Raw genomic sequence first — 16,330 nt, forward strand, 5'->3', positions numbered from 1 at the left:
CGGCGGCCGCGGGCGGCGCCGGGCGGTGACGCGGCAAGAAAGGCGGAGTGCCGGAGCCAGCGGCCGAGCCATGGAGCGGGGCGGCCCCCCCGCGCCCGCCGCCGGCGAGCGGGCCCCCGCCGGGGCGGCGCTGCGCGGGCACCCGGCCGGCGGCTGCGGGCCCTGGGAGATGCGCGACCGCCTGGGCACCGGCGGCTTCGGCAACGTGTGCCTGTACCAGCACCAGGTGGGGCCGGGCCGGGCGGCGGGGAGGGCACGGCACGGCCGGGCCGCGGCGGCTGACGGCGCTGTGTCCCGCAGGACTCGGGCGACCGCGTGGCCATCAAGTCGTGCCGGCTGGAGCTCAGCGTCAAGAACAAGGACCGCTGGTGTCACGAGATCGACATCATGAAGAAGTGAGTGCGGCCGGCACGGCGGCACCGACACACAGGGACAGGGGACAGCCGGGGACTGGCCGGGAGAGGGGAGTGCGGGGAGTGAGCCCCGCACCGGCTGGGGAGATGGGACCGTGCTGTGGGCACAGCCGGGGTCAGCCCCTTGGTCACCCGCCATGCTGTGCTGGTTATCTCTCATCCCATGCCCCATTCCTGCCTTGGCCTGGCAGCTGGCGGCCCCCGAGCCCCCTGCCCTCTTGTGCTGCCTGGGCTCCTCATCTAAAATTCCTCCAATCTCACACCACCCTGTGGGTTGAGTTTTGGTGTTGTGATTTGGGAACACCCACGTGTTCCCATACCCTGCGGTATTTTGTTTTGGATTTAGCGCCCCCGGGGATCCTGGAATTGCTTTTTTACTGTTACGTTGCCGAATGTAAAGAATAAATTCTCCTTACACTTCTTTGTGAGAAAGTCCATGCTCTGTGCTGCCCACCCTCCCTGTCCAGCAGGTGAAACAGGGCTGGACAGCTTTGGTCTCATGGATGTGGGGGCTGCCTCTGGGTGTATGGGTCTCACAGAACTGCTCCTGAGAGAGAGAGAGAGAGATCCTGGAGCAGGAAATGCTCTGAGTTGTCCTCCCCGAGGATTGCAGTGACCCTGCTGTTCAGAGCTTTTCTGAGCTGCTGCTGTTGCTTTGTTACCCTCACCTGCTCACTGAGTAGTATGACATGGGGGGAAACCACTTTTAGGGAACGTGGATTTGTAAGTCAAGGCTTGGTGCTGTCTGATTTGGGTGCTGAAAACAACCACTGAGTTAGGAGCTGCTCCTCCATTGGCATCCAGAGGCTCTGGAAGATGTAGAGAGAAATAATTTGCTTTCATTTCCTTCTGGATATGTCACTTATTCCCAAGAGTAGCATGTATTAGAGACAGTCAGGAAGCAGCTGTTTGGATTCAGCTGCAGAAGTTAATTTTCCCCTGTGAATGTGGCTTTCACCTGCCTGGTGCAGTTACTCAGGGGGTTGTTGTGAAACTCTTGGGCTGGGGGGAGTCTGTTCCCACATACACATGTACACACTTATGTAATGACACTGCCAGGACTGTGCAAGAATTCACAACCTGAGTGTGGATCCCCAGCATCAAAGTCCTGTACCTTGGCTTTGAGACATCATTTCTGCTCATCACTGCTTTGTGTGTTCCCAAGGTGTGGATTTAATGCATTTGGCTACTGGTAGGTGCCAGCTGATGAGTGAGCAAGGATTCCTGTGGGGAACAGAACTGTTCCTGGAGCATAAAACGTGGTTGCTGTTGTCTCATTCTCCCAAGAGAGTTTTCATGCAGCTCTCTGTGTGCTTAGGCTGAACCATCCCAACGTGGTCAGAGCCTGTGAGGTTCCTGAGGAGATGAACTTCCTGGTGAATGATGTTCCTCTCCTGGCCATGGAGTACTGCTCAGGGGGTGACCTCCGCAAGGTAACGCCTGCTTTGCTTCCAGTAAAGCCAAACAACCCAAGCTGGGCCTGTCAGTGCTGCTCCTTCACCAGGGCTGCTCTGGGGAGCTTCTCTCTTTGGGTATGGTGCCTTGAGAAGGCTGAGCTAGAACAGAGGCCAGACAGAGTTAAAGAATAAAGCAGGGATTTGTTAAAAGGATCTCCTCCATGGATCCACCTTGGGCAGCACAAGAGCCCAGCCAGGGCTGCACCCAAGGTGAACCAAGATGGGCACAAAATGGATGCCTGGTCATGAGGTCTCTCACTTTTATAAATCCTGGAGTTAACTGTCCAATTCCAACTTTATGTTATGAAGTCCCATCCTGTTTGTCTTTCTCTCTTCAGCCCACTTTATTTATGCTCTTGAGCCTGAAATTTGGATCATTTGTCCTTGGTGCCCAGCTGGAGCAGGAATTGTTTTGTCTCCCTGCTCTGTGCACAGAGCTCACCATCCCTTAATGTGAAGCTCAGACCTACACACTAAAGCAGCACAGAATCTGAAAAATATAAAAGCTAAACCTGAGGCATCAGGTACAGGTGTGAGGAAGTTAATGTAGAGTGGGAAAAAAAACCACGTGTGGGAAACAAAGCTTGTGTTTCTGAAACCAGAGGGCAAGCCAAGGGCAGATACCCTTTTATCCTGGTGTGTCCTTTCATGGGGCTGCTTTAGCATTAGTGCAGCTGCTGTCACCCAGCAGGTTTGGCTTTGCTGCTGTGTCTCCATCTGTTCAGTCTGACTGGTTTGGATTCATTTGTATCTGGTGTTACCTTGCTCTCAGCACAGGCTCTGATCCTGTTTCTGCTGGGCTGGGGCCTCCAGGGATTCTGAAGCTTTGCTATTCCTGCTGAGCTGGGAACTGCCAATCTGCACACTGGCAGCACCCAAAAATAAAGGAGCCTTTCAGTATTTCCCCAGGCAGTGGCTTGGTGACCTGGTAGAGTTTGTGCTCCCTTTCCATTACAGCTGGATTCAGGAAGCAGCAATTTATAGAAGGGTGAAGCAGCAAATCCCTGTCAGGATTTGCTTAGAAATCATCTCATCTATGTGATGAGGAAACTCATTTTTTCTGTTGTTTTTGTTAGTGGTGTTAAACAGCCCTGGGAGCTGCTGAATGCAGTAATCCTGTCTCATTATATGGTTTTGAGTTGTTACAAACAGTCCAAGAGACACTTTCAAGGTTAAAGTCACAGTAAAAGAAGGGGAATATATGAAAAAGCATTTGGGGGTGGCAGACACAGGCACCTGGCCATGGTCCCAGAGACATCTGGCTGTTGTATTATTTTGTATTATTGCAGTAAATTTTGGAGACTCCCTGAAGGTAGATTAGAGACCCTGGCTGAGGAGTTAGCTCTGTTTGCAATGCAGTGTTTGGTCACTTCATTTCTGATGAATCCTTAGCTGTGGCATAGATGCTGTAACAATTTAGGAAGTAACATGCTTCCTTCCATCTGATGTTCTGTGCTGCTTTAAAGAAAAACATCTTTTTTATTTCTGATTGTGTTCTTTAATTCTTGCTCTTGTTTGACATAATTTTTGTCTCATTTCTTTATTAATTTCTCCTTGTGAATCCATCATGAGGGCTGAAGCACCTCAGCCATTTCTAAAAGTCAGAAATTGCTGAAGCTGCTTTTATTGACAGTTCATTAAGACAATGCTGAGGGGGAGCATCCCTTGCCTGCAGCCTGCCTTTGTCTCCTACCCCTTTTCTTTCTGAATTTTCATTTTAAGTTATTTTCTTCTTTCCCATGATTTTATTGCACAAAACCAACAGCCCCATTCAGCTGGAGTGTCCTTGAGCTGTGCTGTTTGCTGGGTAGTTTCAACAAGGGATGGAAAATGTTGGGTTTTGCTGTTAACTGTTACAAAGTGTGGGTCTGAACACGTTTTGGTTTTTTTTGTAGCTGCTAAACAAACCAGAAAACTGCTGTGGGCTGAAGGAAAGTCAAATCCTTTCTCTGCTTAGTGACATTGGTATGTAGTTAATGCTTTCTTTTTGTTTGTTTTTTGGTTTGTTTCTTTTTTAAGTGTAGTGGTATTTTTGTTTTCAGCTGACCATGAAAAGGGAACTAAAATGAACAGAGTATTTAAAAAATCAGGCCCTTGGGAAGTACCTGTTTTTTTGGACATCATGGGAAGGAAGAGCTGTCTGATAAAGGGGAATGCCTGTGTTTCTCCAGGAAAAATGTTTTCCAGGAAAGCTCCTTGTTTTCTTAATTCTTTTACAGATAACCTGTCATTGTCTGTAGGAAGAGCTGGTTTTGGCATGAGAAAGTATTTCAGGGTATTAGCCTGGACTTTCAGTGCTCAAGAAGGCTTCCAGCTGAATTCCTGAAATAAAAAGCAACTCTGCTTGCTTTATCCTTGTTTCCCTTCCAGAATGTTTTGGGGTTTTTTTTTTCATAATAAGTTGAGTGTCTTTGGCATGTCTTTGCAAAGATGTGAAAATGCACTGGAAAAGAAAGTTTGGAAGCTGCTTCATGTAGAAATGAGTGGTGGTAAATCATGGAAGGCTGGGAATTTGCCCCCCAGTGTTGGGTTTTCATCAGATTTATGTTTAATTAATGTAGATTTTATTTTGAGTAAAATCAAACACGTGTCTTCCAGGGTCTGGTATCCAGTATTTGCACGAGAACAGAATTATACACAGAGATTTAAAGCCTGAAAATATTGTTCTTCAGGATGAAGGTGGGAAGGTAAGTCAAGTGTGTTTCCATTGTCATTTCTGGAAGTTGTCACATTGAACTGGACTGAAAACTGAACTGTGTATTTACTGAAAGCTTTAACACTATTGCTGAAGCTTTGCCATGGACTTTCTCCAGAATTTCCACTCTGGCTTTCCTCATGAGAGTATTCTGTGCCTGTCACTGAGCAGTTTTTGGGTTGTTTGGTGGTTTTTTCCCCTCAGCATTTTCTCTTCTGATGAACTGTTAAAACTGTTTGCAGATTGTTCACAAAATAATAGACCTGGGATATGCAAAGGATCTGGATCAAGGAAGTTTATGCACTTCATTTGTTGGAACATTGCAATATCTGGTAAGACTTTTTTAGTGTCACCAGCACTGGGGCAGGGCAGCTGTGGCTTGGCACTGCCAAGGGCTGAAACCTCCAAAAATGGAGATCCTGGGACCTGTCCCAAGGGTGTCTCTTCTCAGGGAGCCACACCTGGATGCAGCTTTGCCTCTGCAGAAATGCAAGGAAACACCACAGTCAAAGTGTCTTTTTATGATCGTTTTTAGGCTCCAGAACTCTTTGAGAACAAATCCTACTCAGTTACTGTTGATTACTGGAGCTTTGGGACAATGGTGTTTGAATGCATTGCAGGATTTAGACCTTTCTTACATAATCTGCAGCCATTTGCCTGGTAAGACCCTAATTCTGGAAGAGGTGCTTGGAAGGGCTAATACTTAAACCTGTCTGAAAGACTTTAACCTGCATATGGAGGTTTCTGCTTGTCTTGCTCTGCCTGGAGTGTTTGTTTGCTTGGTTCTTAAAAGGGTGGCTCTGTAACAGAAAAAAATAGGAAACTTGGGTTTCTGTTAGAACAAGAGAAAAGGTGAATCTTTCCAGAGGCAGTGTTTATTGGAAGGGCTCCTCTCTTTCACATGGAGATTTTCTGGGTGGATTGAAAAATGCATCTTTGTCCTGAAAGATGAGTTTGTTTTCTGAAGCTGCTGGACACTGGCCTCTTCCTGCTGTCTTCAGTTGCTCCCTTACAAAACTAACACTCCTCAGCATATACACAGAGGATTTTATTTCCCAGGCATGAAAAGATCAAGAAGAAAGACCCAAAGCACATCTTTGCCTCAGAGGAGATGAACGGGGAGGTTCGCTTCAGCACCCACCTGCCACAGCCTCACAGCCTCTGCAGGTACGTGTGTCCTCACCACAGGGGACACTTCTGGCCTTCCAAACTGAGGCCTCTTCCTCCTTTATCCAAGCTTGAGAGCTCCTCCTCCTTTCTCCAGGGTGTTTCAAGCTCCTGGCAAGCTGCTGTTTGCTGTTAAGGGACAGCCTGTAGTTCTTTTTTGGGTGCTTTGGGCTCTCTGGTGCCCATTGCCCACAAAGATGGTCCGAGCACACAAGGAGAGGTCCTGCTTCAGCCTGGTGAAGGCCTCCCCTCTCTTACAGCCCTTCTGCTTTAGTTTGATTGTAGAACCCATGGAAAACTGGTTGCAGCTGATGCTGACCTGGGATCCACAGCAGAGGGGTGGAGGTTCAGATCCTGACAGCAATCGTCCGAGGTGTTTCCTGCTCATGGATCACATACTGAATCTGAAGGTGAGTGAGGGCTCTTACTGGGTGTAAAGGTCTTCTGAAAGCATCCCACAGGAGAGAGAGTGTTCAGTGGAGCAAAGCTCTAATTCTGGCATCACCCAGCTTCCAGGCTCAGGAGGAATTGTTCCTCCTGGTGTCAGGAAGTGAGTGCCTACACAGCATGATCAGTGCATACTGGAAGACAAAACAACTCCTGCAATATTAATCTCTAGCTTTACATTTGGAGTAAAAGGATGACCCTGTATTACTGTTTGTTATCATGGAAAGGGCTCACCAGGATCAAATAAGGTTTAATATTTGCTAATAACAGTTTTCCCAGACCTCTCTGTTGATGCTGTGACCTCTGGGTGTATTCATATGCTATAGTAATAATGCCTGTAGTAGAACAGAGGTGCAGTTTAGTAGAACAGATTTTTCCTCTTCAAACAATTACTTGAGCTTTGCTGGAGTCAGACTAGCCAAGGCAAACCTGTGTAGAAACAGGAGGATAATTTTGTCTCAGTTCTTTTGATGTAATTAAGCTGCAGCAGGGTTTGTGAAGGGTCTTTGTGGGTTGGATTGTTGATTTGTCTGACTTTAAGTTACAGGCCTAGGCTTTGAGTTTTTTATGTGGGGCTTTACTCCTGAACTGACTATTGTGATTATTAAAACCAAATTACACTCTCATTCTGCTCTATGCTCCATCCCAGGCTTGTGTGCCTTTGTCTTTGATTTGTAATCTACTTGGCCTCTTTTTACAGATAGTACACATCCTAAACATGACCTCTGCCAAGATTGTGTCCTTCCTTTTGCATCCTGAGGAAAGCCTTCACTCCCTTCAGAATCGTATTGAGTTTGAGACTGGAATAAGCACAGGAAATCAGGAGCTGCTGTTGGAAACAGGGATTTGCCTGGACCCTAGGAAACCTGCTTCCCAGTGTGTTATTGATGGTGTGGTAAGGAGGAGTCTGTTCATGGCTTCCATGTTCTCACAGAATTTAAAATCTTAGGGAAGATAAATGGCCTAAATCTTCTCCCACAGGAGACAGTTTGCTTTGTATATGTAATAATTCTAAAAATCTTTTATTGGGTAATGTAAGCAGGTTTCTGTAGTTGTACTCTGCCTAAATATTTAATTAATTGCTAGCAGAGAGTTCTGTCTTCCTGTAGGATCTATCAAAATAAGTTTTTAAAGAGAGTGCCCACAATAATTAGTTCATTATGTACTGGGTTAGTACATAATGCTGCTTGGGGTTTCTCTTGCTTATATTCTCTTCTCTTTTCTTCCCAGAGAGGCTGGGACAGCTACATGGTCTACTTGTTTGACAAAAGCAAAACTGTCTATGATGGCCCCTTTGCTTCTCGGAGTCTGTCTGACTGTGTCAACTACATTGGTGAGTGTGCTGAAAAGTGCTGTTCTCATGCTAAATGAAATGAAATCTGCTTTATAAACCCCTGTGTGTTGTCTTGAAGGGCTCTGTCTGATTCAGAGAGAGCCATGTAAGAGCCTGAAGCAGCCTAATTTGTGTCCTGATGACAGAGTTTGGACTTTTAGGCTGTGTATGGAAGCTGCTTCTCTGCTTGCTGCTTCCCCTGCTTGTCTGCTGAGATGACAGCAGTCACTGCACAACCTAACAGATCTCTCTGAAAGTTTATTTATTATAAATCTGTATCTGTATGAATGACCCTGTGTACCTCTATGAAAGGAAAGTAGTGTCAGGGGACAGGAGATGTCTGTGGATACTGCATGTAAAGAAAATGCCTTGTGACAGTTAAGTAACTTAATTTAAGTTACTATTCAGTAACTTAATTTTCTTTGGCCTATCTCCACTGATTTTCCTCATCTTCTAGTGTCACTCAGGTTTTTCTGTGTTCTGGGCTGTTTTATTCTGATTCTCATTGCATTTGTACTGAATCTCTTGGAGCAAAAGCATTTTACACCATGGTTATTGATACCCCAGTGTACTGACAGCTCCCATTTCTTTTTACACCATGGTTATTGATACCCCAGTGTACTGACAGCTCCCATTTCTTTTTACACCGTGGTTATTGGTACCCCAGTGTACTGACAGCTCCCATTTCTTTTTACACCATGGTTATTGATACCCCAGTGTACTGACAGCTCCCATCTCTGTCAGGGAACACACCTGCATCTTTTCCCCTTAAACATCTGCATCAGGAAATCTGAGAGGAAACCTACAAAAGGTTTGAAGACATTTTCAGATGAAACAGATCAGGACAGTGACCAGTATCAATGGATTAAATGGAACAACTAAATTTGCTACCTTGGGCTTTAGAGTTTTTTGGACAAAACCCCCCACAGGGTTTTACCTGCTCAGTCACAGGTTGTCACATACTGGGGAGCTGTGACCTGAAAAGCTCATCCATGCTTCAGCATCACACGTAGAAATTGAGCAGAACTTCCCAGTTTTTAGGCACCTGAAGCAGGAATTGGGGATGTTGTCACTGCCCTGTGTTTCTCCTGTGTTCAGTGCAGGACAGCAAAATCCAGCTGCCGATCCCGCAGCTGCGCAAGGTGTGGGCAGAAGCGGTGCACTACGTCATTGGGCTGAAGGAGGATTACAGCAGGCTCTTCCAGGGACAGAGAGCTGCCATGTGAGTTGTCACCCTTCCAGAGGGAGCAGGACTATGCCAGCACTGAGTCTGTTTGCCTGGAATCCTGCATCTTGGGGTGTTTTTGTTCCCTGAGGTTTTACAGTCCTCTGCTGTTCTGTGCCTTTGCATTATAAAACATATTTGAGCAGGGGGCTTATTCCACTCCACAAATTATGCTGGGTAATTCCTAACATTGATCATAACCAAAAACCACTTGAATATACTCAGAGGTTCACAGTGTGGCTGAGGTTAACAGGTGTGGGAAATGGATTTTTATAAAATTTTCAAAGCTTAACAGAAGGCTCACATAGTATATATCTGTATGCAAACTTTGAGATAAGAAATGCTGATGTAGAAATGCCATGGAACAGGACTGGAACTAGAAACAAGTTTCAAAGGATGGCTTGTAAAAAAGACTAGATACTTAGGAGAAATAGGACTATGAAAGATGCATTGTAGTGGGACCCATGAGGGGTAATTTTAGATGTTGGCTTTAAGGCATTTACAGCAAAAGCTGATAGGCCAAAAAACACTTGTAATTAGGAAATAGTCAGCTTCTGATGGTGATGATGTGAATTATAGCATCTGTATTGTGTCACCCTTCACATGAGACTGAAAATGGAGTAGGTTTTTAAAACACCTCTCAGTTGCCCCATCTCTGGGTCAGAAAAGGACTCAGTCTGACAGATGGGACCTCTGGAAGTCCTCCAGCCCAATCCATGCTCAAAAAGAACCACATCCAGACAGCTCTCAGATATTTCTGAGGGTGGAGACTCCACAACCTCTCTGGGCAGCTGGTGCCAGTGCTCAGTCCCCCTGAGAACAACAGAATTTCCCTTTTTTGAAGTCCAGGTGGGCTTTCCAGCTGATGTGTGCTGTCCTTGTTCCATCTGTTAGGCTCAGCCTCCTTCGGTACAACGCCAACCTGATCAAAATGAAGAACAACATGGTGTCAGCATCCCAGCAGCTGAAAGCAAAGCTGGAATTCTTCCACCAGAGCATTCGCCTCGACCTGGAAAGATACAGTGACCAGATGGCTTATGGCATATGTAGGTAGTGGGGAGTACTTGTCTGGGTGTCTCCTGTGGTCCTGGAAAGGAACTCAGCATCTTTATGGGTGTATTTTAGCTAGGGGAGGTGCAGGAGAAGAGTTTGGCAGGAGGATAAAAACCAGAATGCTTTTGGAGACCTTCAGCGATAATGAGACAGGTGATCAGCTGTTCTCCACTGAGAACAGAAAACAGGAGCATTAATAGTACTGGTGATGTAAATATTTGCTATTTATTCATTCACAGTCTGATTCATTTGGAGTTCTGACTGGGCAAGAGCTGCTGCACTTGCTGACAGTGCTAACGAGCTGCTGTGCTTGTTGTTAGGAGAAACCATTTGTCAGGATGAGAGATGGGTTTAAAGAACACCAGCTACAGTTTCATGTCCCAGAAACAAATAGTGCTGAGGAGAGAACGGCAAGATTTACATGTAGTTTGAATATATATGGCTAAAAAATGCAACCTGAGTCAAAAATGATGACTGGGCTGAAGGATGATGATGGAAAATGGAAAGACAGTATGAGCTGGGTTTGGACAGTCTGTGTTCAATCAAAAGTGACAGTTGTTGAGCTTAATGATGGACTTTGACGACTCAGAGTTGTTTTAGGCCAGTGATTGCAAGCAGTGAAATCCTACCTAGGGGTCTGTGTGTGAGTTAAGGTTGAACACAGAGTTGCAGCTTTGCTGTGTCTGTGATCTCTGTGTCATGGCTCCTGCTAGGAGATTCAGCATCATGTTCTTTGTGTTCAAATTACACCACATAAAGTCCAGGTCTTGCTTTATTTTTGTGTATTAATGTCTTTTTATAAATTAACACCTCTTTTTCCTTAAGCTTCAGAGAAGATGCTCAAAGCCTGGAAGGAAATGGAAGAGAAAGCCTCTCAGTGTGCACAGGTAGGGGATGTTAAAGAAGCTGCATTATCTCTGTGTGAAGGAGATTGTGACAGGAATTTAATGTGTCAGATGTGCCACTGCTGTGTCCCTTCCCTGTCTCATATCCTGCTGCTGTGGGAATGGGAATACCATTGCAGGTGCATTAAAAAAGACACAGTGTCCTGTCACCAAGTTGTTTGAATGGATTTGGACAAAAACAACAAAAGTCACCAGCCTCAGCTCTCTGAAGAGGAAAGTGAAATGCAGAGACTTATTACTTGTTGCCCAAAAGAAATGGTGCTGCTATGGATCAGGAGTCTTCCTGGCTGGATTTGCTGCTCACAGAAATTCCCATTGCTGAAGCTGAAAACCAATCACTTGCTATGCAGAGATTTCAAAACTGTAGGATTTCACTGAGGAGTACAGACATGAATCACTGGCCTGCTGCAAGTCAATATGCAAATCAGTTTTAAATGAGAGTCATCTCTTTTTTGTTATCTAAAGAATGGATAAAAAGGTGGCTGCTTCTAGCAGAATAATTGAATTGAATTGTCTCTGGCTTTTTCCAGACAAACAGGAACCTCACCCAATTCTTACTTGGCAGACCATCAGAATTATGTTCTGTTATTCCACCTGCCCTGCCCCTTTATCAGGAATGGAAAAAGTTCATACACAGGGATATATTAGTCTGTCTAGGAGGCAATCCAGAGACACAGAGAGATGATTTATAAAGAAACTGATTTTTCTTAGCCAGTGTTGATGGTCAGAGGTTTGGTTGTAGGTGATGCCATGCACTGAGAACAAAAACCTCAATTGTAGCAGTGCTGTGCCAAAGAGCTTTTTTGTGTCCTAAACTTTGCAGGCACTTAGCCCATTATCCAAATAAGTGTTCTGGGGGTCTTTATCTCTTTGATTGAGTCTGACCTGTGGCCACATTTCCCCTCAGGCTGAAGACATTGGCCACCTGGATGAGCAGATCATGGCCCTGCACACGGAGATCGTGGAGCTGCAGAAGAGCCCGTACGCCAGGCGCCAGGGAGAGGTCATGGAGAGCCTGTAAGCCCTGGGCTCCTCATTTCCACTGCAGAAAATAGTATTTCTGTGTCTCGGGGGTTTTCTGCTCTGTATCTGGTTCCCTCAGTGATTCTGAAATGCTGGCCACAAGTACAGAGTAGTGTATGGTTGATTTGAGGTGATGTTGCTTGTGAAAGGAAAGATCCCACCACTTCCCTGTCACTGAACTGTGATACCTCATCTTACAAGAGCCAGGACTAAGATAAATCTTGGTGTCAACTGGGGATTTCCTTTTGTGTTGGAGAGGAGTGACTTTCTTACTGTTGAGTGAGGAAAACTACATGATCATTGTAAAACCCTGTTAAATATCTTCAGTATTTTCAAATCAAGGGTAAAGATCTCATGAGTACTTGGATATTTGGAAAGTTGATTTTTTTTTTAAAAAAAGTATTAAAATATGAAAGAGCCAAATGATATTTCTGATGTTGAGAACACATAGGAAGCAGTTACTGGGCTACTGCTGAGAGCACAAGTGGCAGTTCTAAAAGAGAGGGATTGGACAGCCATTAAATCTATTAATCAGAGCTCTTCAGAGCAACTCTGACTGTTCAGGGAGAAAATGTGCCTGCTCCTGGTGTGTTCCCCCCCTCCCTCTTTGCAAAGTTGCTTTTCATCCTGTGCAGTTGCAGCAGAACTGGTGCATGGGGAGGAAGTGGTGCAGAGGGGAAGCCACCTCCTGCAGCAGCAGCTCAAACTGATCAGGATTGTGCCTCCTTAAACATTATTTTTAAGCAATTCCACCACTGCAGACCAGGATCAGGGCTGGGAAACTGCTCCTTGTTTCTGACAGACTGGGATTTAGAACAGGAAGGATTTTGTTCGAGGCTGGAAGTTTTCAGTGTGACTGTTTTTGAAATACTTGAAAGAGGTAATGTTTGTTTAATGGGAAGAAGACAAGCACAGTTGTCATTGCTTGTGATGCAGCTGTCTCTTTCCATTTACAGAATATCACTAAAATTCAGGCAAAAAAATGCAGAGCAGGAACAGAACAAGAATTTCTCAGGCAGTTGTGCAGTCAGAATTTCAAAAATGAAATCAGATAAAGAAGGATGCAGGGAAAATAAAACACAGCTGAGCCATGGGAAGATTTGAAACAGAAAATAAGCTCCACTTGGTGTGGTTTTCTGAGAAGAAATTGCATAATTGGAGAAAAAGAGAGACAGCTTTGGGGAAAGTGTTGGATTCCATTTCAGAGGGAGTATCCCTGTGTTCCAAAGGCCATGGCTGAGTCCCAGCTGTAGGGGAAGGACAAGGGTCTGAGTTCAGAAAGGCATCCCTTCACTGCAATGCTGTTTTTGAGTCACCTGGCTGTTTTTGAGACACCTGCCTGAATCATTTTCTTCTCTTTAAAGGGAGCAGAGAGCCATAGACCTGTACAAGCAATTAAAAGCACGACCTCCAGGTATGGAAGGAGATGATTTAGATTTCACACTTTTACCCCATGATTAATTGTTGTGAACTGAAACCCAGGGAATGCTGTTAGGGTTTACCAACATGGTGTTTGCTGGCCCTTCCAGATCATGCCTACAGTGACAGCACAGACATGGTGAAGATCATTGTGCAGACAGTGCAGAGCCAGGACCGAGTCCTCAAGGAGCTCTTTGGCCACCTCAGGTACTTTGTGCAGACAAAAAAAATCCAATTTGCAGCATTTGGAGCTTTGTAGTAGGAAGGGATAGGGAAAACCATGGAGGTCAGAGCCCAAAAAGCTCCATTCACATTTCTCATAGCATTAATTCTGCTCCTCTGTGTTGAGTTCCCACTTAGTTTTTAAAAACATGACTGTTAGCATGCAAGAGTTCACTTTACAATGAGGCAAATTCTGCCAGTTGGAAGTTGTAATACAAATCTTCAAAGGAGAAAAATTTTAACAAATTCCTTCAAAATTCAAAGGAAAAAAATTACTTCAAAGGAAAAAAAGTAGCAGTTGAGAAGATACCACAGTGATTTGTGCATTAATTTTTCAAGTATCCCAATTTTCCATTTTCCTTGAATCCCTTGAAGGTGGGACTTTTGGTTTTGCCAGAATGTGCTGGGAAGTGACTTTGTGTTTGGTTTTTATTCCAGCAAGCTCTTGGGCTGCAAGCAGAAGATCATTGACCTGCTCCCTGAGATTGAAGTGGCTCTCAATAACATCAAGGAAGCTGACAACTCAGTGATGCAGATGCAGGGAAAGAGGCAAAGGGAGATCTGGCATTTGCTGAAAATTGCTTGTGTGAGTAGCTGTTGGGTTATTTGCACTTTTTCCAGTGCAAGAGCCAAGAAGTAAACTCAGCAAAAAGGGGTAACTGCAACACCATGGTTGCATTTTGTTTTTCCTGCAGAAAAGGACAGTCTGGGATGGTGAAAGCAGAAGTTAAATAGTTGTTTTCCTGGTTAAAGTGTTAAAGAGTAATTTTTTTGCATTAATTACAGTGCCTGAAGCCATCTCCTGGTTCCCACATCTGTGTCTGCATTACCAACAGTGCTCATGTGCCATCCCAAATCTTCCCTAGGTAGCATTGAAGCCTCAATTTTCCTGAATTTCTTTTTGCAGACTCAGAGCTCCTCTCGATCCTTGGTCAGCTCTAGCCTGGAAGGGACAGCCTCAACTCCAGCAGCCACTTGGCTGCCCCAGGGCTGCTCAGGGAACTCAGCTCCTCACCCTCTGTCCTCTCTGGCAGCTCCTGAAGATGGGTATGTGCTGTGTTTGTGGGGTGCCTGTGGCAGGGAGGAATAAGGAATCTGATTCCATGCTCTCAGAAGGATAATTTATTATTTTATGATACTATATTATATTAAAGAATTCAGAAAGGGTACTTACAGAAGGCTAAAAAGATAATAATGAAAACTTGTGGCTCTCTCCAGAGTCCCAACACAGCTTGGCCCTAATTGGCCAAAGAGTCAAAACAATTCACATGAAACCAATGGAACAATCCCCTGTGGGTAAACAATCTCCAAACACATTCCACATGTGAGCACAACACAGGAGAAGCAAATGAGATGAGAATTGTTTTCTTTTTTCTCTGCGGCTTCTCAGCTTCCCAGGAGAAAAACCCTGGGCAAAGGGATTTTATCAGAGAATGTGGATGTGACAGGTATGAGCTGCAGGGAGCTCAGTATCTCAGGGCTTTATCCTTCCCAGAGCAGTTCCAGGAGTTTGTGTGTCACTAATGCTCTAAAGAATCAGAGATTTGGTTGAACTCTGTGTTCAGATATCTGTATTCTCTGTTTCTGAGCTATTTCCAGGTGCTGAATGCCCTGCTGAAGGACTGTGCCATCCATTTATTGCATGAAATGTTGTTTTTCCTTGGGACTGGATCTGGCTCTTAAGGCCCCTGTCCATGCTGAGCTGTCTGAAGCTCAGAGTGTTTTCTCTTTGCTTCATTAACAATTCCAATTATATTTTATCAGTGTGAAGCCATTCCCCTTTGTCCTGCCACTTCCAGGCAGGTTTTTGTGTCACCTATCGCTGCACAAACTACAAAAATTAATTGCACAAACTACCATAAAACTAAGCTACAAATCACTTTTTTGAGCTGTTTGCTTTTGTTTTTTTTTTTTTTTTTTTTCTCCTCTCAGTGCAGCACCTTTTGATGGGGATGTCACTTTTGGTGCTGCTTTTGTAATCCATCACCTTGGGGCTTTTTTTTCTCCTTCCTGCAGGGAGAATTTTGCTGACATGATCCGGGAGAATGTGAATTACCTGGAGCTCTTCAGCAGCATTCTGCAGGAGGTGAGGCAGGAGCAGAACAGCATGATGGTAAGTGCTGGTGCACCTGCCAGGACCTGCCTTTCAGGGGACACCCTGGGCACATGGAGAACTCCTTGAATAGGAAAAAGGTGCTCCAAGCCCCAGCCAGCCTGGTTTTGGGGACACTTCAGGGATTCAGGGGCAGCCACAGCTGCTCTGGGCACCCCATGCCAGTGTGCATGGATTCAGGTTTATTTCCAAAATCCCACCTAGCCCTGCCCTCTGGTAGTAGGAAGCCATTCCCTGTGTTCTGGCACTCCAGGCCCTTGGAAACAGTCTATTTCCATGTTTCTTGTAGCCCCTTTAGGCACTACAAGGCCACAGTGAGGTGGCTCTGAAGCTTCTCCTCTCCATGTGAACAATCCCAGCTCTCCCAGCCTTTCCTCAGAGAGAGGAGGCACTCATCCTGTGGGAAATCCCAAACTGGAGGGGACTCACAGGGCTCCTGTGCTGTGCTGCACTCTGTTAACCCATGGGAGCATCCTTGCTAAGGGACATTTCTGATTTTTCATCAAACACAGCAGCCAGACCCTGCCCTCAATTGTTTTTTTTGCTCCTCTTTGCAGAGTTTCGACTGGAGCTGGCTGAAGTAGCCCCAGGAGCTGAGGTGCTGCATCACCCAAGTGCCTTCTGTGTGCTGAGGGCTGCCTTCCCTGTGGGACGGGGCGGTGTTTATTGACGTCACTGGTGTTTATTGACATCACCGTGTCACCCACCGGCTGTCCCCCAGGAAGCAGCGTGGGCCCGGCCCGTGGAGCCTCCTCAGAGCGGGGGGCGCGGGCAGGGCCGTGTTCCCCATGAATGTATAGCGCGTGTATATATAATAAACTCTGTGGTGACACCCACACATGCTCTGAGGCCTGCTCG

General features: G+C 45.6%; 1 protein-coding gene across 2 annotated transcripts; it reads left to right on the forward strand.

Moving 5' to 3' along the window:
• The first annotated feature begins 70 nt into the window (after positions 1 to 70).
• On the forward strand, positions 71 to 16,308 carry CHUK (component of inhibitor of nuclear factor kappa B kinase complex). Of its 2 annotated transcripts, XM_074544476.1 has the most exons (21): positions 71 to 226; positions 301 to 395; positions 1,732 to 1,846; positions 3,766 to 3,835; positions 4,469 to 4,557; positions 4,808 to 4,897; positions 5,101 to 5,225; positions 5,625 to 5,732; positions 6,007 to 6,142; positions 6,880 to 7,074; positions 7,410 to 7,512; positions 8,611 to 8,734; positions 9,632 to 9,783; positions 10,616 to 10,677; positions 11,603 to 11,712; positions 13,083 to 13,132; positions 13,248 to 13,344; positions 13,798 to 13,945; positions 14,267 to 14,406; positions 15,376 to 15,472; positions 16,030 to 16,308. In XM_074544476.1, exons 1-21 carry the CDS (start codon positions 71 to 73, stop codon positions 16,054 to 16,056), a joined length of 2,289 nt encoding a protein of 762 aa, XP_074400577.1. In that variant the 3' UTR covers positions 16,057 to 16,308. The 2 variants fall into 2 exon arrangements, with proteins under 2 accessions (XP_074400577.1, XP_074400579.1); XM_074544478.1 differs by lacking the exons at positions 71 to 226; positions 301 to 395; positions 1,732 to 1,846; positions 5,101 to 5,225 and having other exon boundaries at positions 3,784 to 3,835.
• The last annotated feature ends 22 nt before the right edge of the window (positions 16,309 to 16,330 follow it).

This window comes from Zonotrichia albicollis, chromosome 7, assembly GCF_047830755.1.
Source record: "Zonotrichia albicollis isolate bZonAlb1 chromosome 7, bZonAlb1.hap1, whole genome shotgun sequence".
NCBI classification, from domain to species: domain Eukaryota; kingdom Metazoa; phylum Chordata; class Aves; order Passeriformes; family Passerellidae; genus Zonotrichia; species Zonotrichia albicollis.